The 6,000-nt window shown below is 44.5% G+C and overlaps 1 protein-coding gene across 1 annotated transcript in view; it reads right to left on the bottom strand.

Annotated features, from left to right (window-relative positions):
- Window positions 1–6,000, bottom strand: part of si:ch211-246m6.5 (von Willebrand factor D and EGF domain-containing protein) — a 36,553-nt gene that overhangs the window by 21,781 nt on the left and 8,772 nt on the right. The window contains exons 7-12 of the mRNA XM_046048814.1: window positions 4,344–4,485; window positions 3,560–3,777; window positions 2,204–2,277; window positions 1,795–2,071; window positions 1,364–1,566; window positions 364–1,274 (exon numbers count right to left, since the gene is read on the bottom strand). Of these exons, the coding sequence (XP_045904770.1) occupies window positions 364–1,274; window positions 1,364–1,566; window positions 1,795–2,071; window positions 2,204–2,277; window positions 3,560–3,777; window positions 4,344–4,485 (1,825 nt within the window). The remainder of the gene's footprint in view (window positions 1–363; window positions 1,275–1,363; window positions 1,567–1,794; window positions 2,072–2,203; window positions 2,278–3,559; window positions 3,778–4,343; window positions 4,486–6,000) is intronic.

Below are 6,000 nucleotides of genomic sequence, written 5' to 3' on the forward strand. Positions count from 1 at the left end.
TGATTCTGACATGTTCCTAGTGTCCCCAGTGTAAATGACACCTATCTGTCAATATTTTTAAATGTCCCGCCCCATCCAGGCTGTGATTGGTCGGTTCACAACAAGTGACATTGACGAGCTACATTCAGCACACGGCTGCTTGAAAGGCACCCGAGCTTCTCTTCTTCCTGCTCTCTCTCCGCCGACAGAGATTAGCAGGCAGGCGAGAACGGGAACAGGTACGCCAAAGAGAAAAATGTTGAGGTGCCAGTACTGCTTACCGGAGCGTACAGCCCCACTTCAAGCACTGCACTGTGGTAAGGCAGTGTAATTTGAACACAGATAAATATGTAATAATTGGAACGACTGTCTCAGGGTACATACTGATGGCAAGACTGCAGTCGTAAAAGCTGTGGCTTTGGTAGCACTGACAGCCCCACTCTGTACACTCTCCATTTCCGTTGCAAAAGTTGGGGCAGCGCAGTGCTGTCACCACCTCCCTTGGCCCTCCTGGTGGACCTGCCATTTCCAAGGCTCTCTGGGTCCGGTTTTCCAACAGCCTCCTCTCACACTCATTCTCAAGGTATGGCAGCAAAGCCTCCTCCCAGCCCAGGTCGTCTTTGAGCTGCAGGTCCAGAATGCAGAGATCCACTGCCTCATCCAGGCGGCGTCCCAGCAGCCCCAGGCACACTGCACCAACAGTTGAGTTTGCCAAAGCTATCTGGCACACCTCCAGAGCTTTGGCCGAGGTCAGGCCGCTTGGCGTGGGCCACTGAGGCTGCAACTTCGGTCGGGCTTCCGCCAAGTGATCCTCAGGGAAGAAGTAGGCATAGTTCTCCAGATCGGCCTGGCTGAGGCTCTGAGCAGTGAAGACAGGCTGGAATTCAAATGATGCCTGTCTCCTTAGCCTGTCAACAGAAAGCAGAAGCTGTTCTCTGAACTCATCGTCTAGTTCAAGATCACTGTCACTGTTTTTATTATTTTCTCTGTGAAACTGAAGGTGCCTCCTCTCCAGAGGATGACTTTTAACGGCAGACATATCCAAGATGCCTTCCTCTTTTTCTGGACTCTTGATGTATTCCACTGTTGTGTCCATAGAGGGGAAAACAGATGTGTAATCCACATTATCGTATGCTATGCAGTCTGAGTGAGCGGAAGGATTGTACATGTTCCTCATCTCTCTCCCAGGGTGATGAGAAGTGCTGTATCCTTTGTGGCACTGACAGAAAGGCCTCCTGACCTCCAGCGTCATCCCAAGAGGGGTCTTATCAAATAAACTCTCACCGGGAGCAATCCTAGCACACATAAAAGAAAAGACCATTTCAGTAAAACAAACAAAGTAGTTAAAAAAATGTATTTGTCTAAATTGCTGTTGCAGACTAACCTCCAGTCCTCTATAAAGCGTTGCAGGTCATCTGGTCTATAGGTGGCACCATCAGAGCTGTGGAAGTCGTTGTTGCCATTGCGGTCGAAGGTGCCACACAGGCCTTGAGTGTTACTGAAGTCTACACTGGGCACCCGGACAGATAGGCTCATCCCCCAATCCCCAACATCGGCCCTAACAAAGGCCCCGGAGGGAAAGATCAACTACAAGAGGAGAGTCACATCCAGCAACTAGTTAACATAATCTCCTCATGAGGCAAAAGTAAACATTTTGAAAGCATTCTTCATTACATTTATATTATTAAAGTCAAGATCCCTCATGCAGAGAGAGTACAAGCATGAAATTAGCCAAAGTTGTTTCCTGGCAAGCAAACAGCATATCATGATTTTCCAAACAAATCTGCACCAGTGTCAAAATGTTCGGATACCTACGGTAACCTTCTTCCCCTGGTGAGACTCCAGCACCCTTACTCGACTGCCCTCCCTATCACCTAGGTTCTTCAGGGTAAGCTGTGGCCTTGTTTCGTGCGGCTGGCCATTGCACATGTCAAAGATGGCAATCTCGTTCCCCTCTCGCGCCGCAACGCCGCAGTTGCAGGCGACGGCGTAGTGTCGGCTGCCACAGTCCCATTGGCGAGAGTGGACCTCAAACTCCCTGACGAGGCTCCGGTAAAGGACAAAGGTGCCGGTCTGGTGGTTTTCGTAATGTCTGCACACAGTAGATTGACAGAAGCACGTACAGATATGTCAGTATCTGAGTTAACCTGGTGTTTTAACATGCCAAACTGAAATTAAAATTACCATTTGATGTCTGCTGATAACTGTTTAGGAGATAAATTACCTGCCATCCAGGGTAATGATATGTGGGTCAGTCAGAGAGTAGCAGATGGAAGTAGGAACATCCTGGACTGTGACCTGGGGGAAGAGGTGAGGAGAACAAAGATTAGAGGGATTCATCCAAGTTGCAACCTCCGGGGCTGAAAAATTAAGCCAACCTGGAAGTGCCAAAAAATGCAGTTCCATGAGTGGCCACTTGAGGCTGGCTCTAAAAACGAGTCAATCTCCATAGACCCCATGTTAAATTCCCAAATAAACATGTTTACAGCCTGGTACAAAAAAATAACTCACACATTTAAATTATATTAAGGCTTAAAGTTATGCATTGCCACTTTGAGTGAGAGATGGGTGCCATCACAGGTGGCCAGCCACAGCAACCAGGCTTCATTTAGCCTGTCTCAGCTCCACCAACGCTCCACCCTTTTTTGGGTTAGCTGGGAGTAGGTGAGCTTTGATGTTTTCTCTAATCACAGATGGGATAACACCCCTGCAACAGGTCAGAGACAAAATGTCTGGAGGGCTGACATCATCAACTGTCAACAGAATGTTATTGCTTGTGTGGACACAACTAATGGCTACATTGAGCAGCATTCTTTAACATCATGTCAAACCATCAAACAGGCACACTTTTTGCCCTAAACCCCCACCCTCCCCTTCAGTTTTATAAAGCATAGTGTTTATGTAAACAGTATGACAGAGAAACCTGTAATTAGAGCCGTCTTTCTGATACTCTGTAATTAAAGTAATACTTTGCTGCTGTTCCTTTATTTTTCATTTAATTTTGGACCCTGGTGCCCTCTTAAGTGATTCAGGATACCCCTACAAGACTCCTGGAATCCCCAAGAGCCTCTGGAACCTCATCAAAAATCCTTTGGGCATCCTCAAGGAGTGCAGTTTACATACCACATGACCCTAATATCAAGAATCTATGGAGCCAAATTACTTTTGAGACATCCAAATGGACCCCTGATTCCAAAAAGACCACTTTAATTTACTCAAGGACCCCTGAAACATCTTCATTTTCTCCCAAACTATCAATCCCCTTAAGGTCCATAAGAAGCTCTAAAAGGGACACTGAGCATTGCAGTTTCCATGCCCCAAATTCCAGTTTTCTCTGAAACTCCTCAAGTTTTCCTGGATCCCCATCAGACTCCTCAATGACCAGTGAAAAGCCCTTAAAGATCCCTAGAACACCTTCAAGAATGCCTTAAACTTTTCGTGAACTCTTGGAAAACCTATTGAAACCCCTAAAGGGCCAATCTATCACTTTGTGGTGACTTTTGGTATTCAGTTTAATGAGAAAACTTACAATGTATGTATGTTTATCCATGAACATCCAAGGAGTTTCACTTCAACTCACTTTCAGGGACGCTGGAACATAGCTTCTCCAGAGTCGTGGTGCGCCGGGTCCTGGCAAAACACCGATAAGACTTGGCCGGTTCCCATCTCGTGTGAAATCAGTGACAGCAGTGACAACAAAAGTTGCCTGGCCGCAGCTGCCGTCGCTGCAGGCTTTAGGCTGGAGATCCACCTGGCAGGCGGACAGTGCCACATTTGCGGCCTCGTGTCCGAGAGTGTCTGTGAATGTCAACACAGCAGTAAGTTAGTGTTAATGGACGGCACACAGCTGCTTCCAGAACTGTAATAATGTCTTCTTGACCTGGCTTTGATGCGATGATGTACAGGGCAAGTCGGAGCATAACAGAAGAAGAACCAAAGACAGCTCATGAAAAAAGTTTTCTGCATGAAATAGCCAGTTCAATACCTACCGGAGTGAGATGCTTGTGACGACGTTTGCATCTTCAAAGGATGAAAGCATCTTAATGCCTCCTTACAAGGATTCTATCCTATTTGCCTTAATAAGAAGTGAAGGTCTCAATAGTTAATTTCAGTTCCTCTTATTTGTGTTTTGGCCGCAAATTTGCCCAATTTAGGGGATATTGAGGCTTAAGGAATGGTATGTTTGGTCAGCTGTGGTGGTTGCTGCAGGCTCATCCTACTCAATCCCATTGCCAAAATTAGGATTTTCCGTCTCCAAACAAGTTAACTAAATCGTTAACTTGCAGTATACTCAAAGTGTAATCTTCATTACAGATAAGTTAGGGTGACACAGACACTATCTCCTGTTTTCCTGCAGGTCTGACCTGGGTCGTGGACGTTCAGCGTCAGAGGCACTCCACACTGGTGACCGTGGTTGGGGCCGTGGCAGGGGATGGGCACTGTGCTGTGGACGGTCAGCTCATGCTCTTTGCTATTCTCTGCTATGTGGAGCGAGTCTGGAGAAAACTGAAAGAAAGAGGGGAAAAAAGAGCCTTTGGTGAGTTTGGCTGGGCAGGTTTAAGCTTTACAAGCTTTCCATTTGCTACAGTATAACCATAAAGGCACCGTCTCAAATCCTGTTTATCTTGGTGTAGACTGGAGTTAAAACACAACACAAGAACATTACCTTCAGTCCGGCATAGAAACCTTCACTTTCTTTTGGAGTAGATCTGCTGTGGCTGAAGTTGGTTCTGAAAGTTGAAACACTGCAGGAGAACTGCAAGGAAAGCATGACTGACATCACTCGATGCTTGTCTTTATCCATAAATGTACATGTATGTATGTAAGAGAAGTGAAAGATGAAGGTATAATACTGCTTTTTATCCTTCTTTCATTAATTTTATTTAACTTTACATTCATTTCTAAGCAAAAGCTAACATTTAAATCTCACCTGAAAAGTCTACTTGTAAATGGCACAATGCATTTTTGTTGAGCTGTGCAAGTTTGCTGTTCCTTTGTATTTGTGGACGTCAGTCATTTTAAAGCCATACAGAACCTCACATGACCTGCTTTTGATTATATTTCTAAGTGAAACAGTGCCTTACATTTTTACAACGTGTGCTTGTGAGTCCTGAAAAGACTAACAATGTATAGCTGAAGTGTCCAAATATCGCAGCATAATGGTCCACAGCTGTATGAGGGTAAATACTCTGAGTGACATCACCCCTGTTTAAAACAGCATCACATTAAAAATCTAATAACTTAATGTTTCCTGGCAACAAATAATTTCTCCAGGAAATGAGCGCTGTCAGCAGACTCTCAGAATAAAGAATAAATTTAACAATTATTACTCCCAATGCAGAAATGCAGTCATGTTACAAGTTGACTTCAGCTGTAAGGAAGCAACCAAAAGTGTCCAACGACTGAGAAAACGTTCAACAAGCTTTTCACCACTGTTCAAGTTTAAGCCAGATTTCTTCCTTGTTTCCCTTCTCATCCAAATTAGTTTCATGAGCGATAATTCAACTTGACAATCACAAACGCCTTCAATTCTTCTGCTTACTGGTCAGCAGCACAATGAATTTTGTATATTGATTTGTGACAGTGTGCGCACGTGTTGGGGAAGAGTTTCAGCTGCAATCCTAATAGACAAATGCAGTTGAAGTTAAGTTGCAGCTTCTTTCCTAGATCCTGGGTCCAAAAATAATGGTCTTCTTGAAACACAAAACCAAATTCAAAGAATTTGCTAAGACAGTGGCTTACTGATCAAATGCTTTGCATCACCTAATTTCTTCTGGTGAAGGAATACAGCTGACGGCCATCTGTCCACCAACATGCACATATACTTGGTGGCTGAGAAGAAATAACTACTCTGAAGTCTGTATTTATTATCCAAAAAGAGTTTTAGAAACACAAAAACAACAAATTAGTTTGTTATCATGCCACTATGAGTCTGCTCTTCCCTTTCTATGCTTTACAGTGAGTTGTGGTCTTTTTCTAAAGTAAGAAGAAAAGAGAAAGTGGGCAAAATTTAAATGGAAA

The sequence above is a fragment of the Micropterus dolomieu genome, linkage group LG01 (genome assembly GCF_021292245.1).
Source record: "Micropterus dolomieu isolate WLL.071019.BEF.003 ecotype Adirondacks linkage group LG01, ASM2129224v1, whole genome shotgun sequence".
Classification (NCBI taxonomy): domain Eukaryota; kingdom Metazoa; phylum Chordata; class Actinopteri; order Centrarchiformes; family Centrarchidae; genus Micropterus; species Micropterus dolomieu.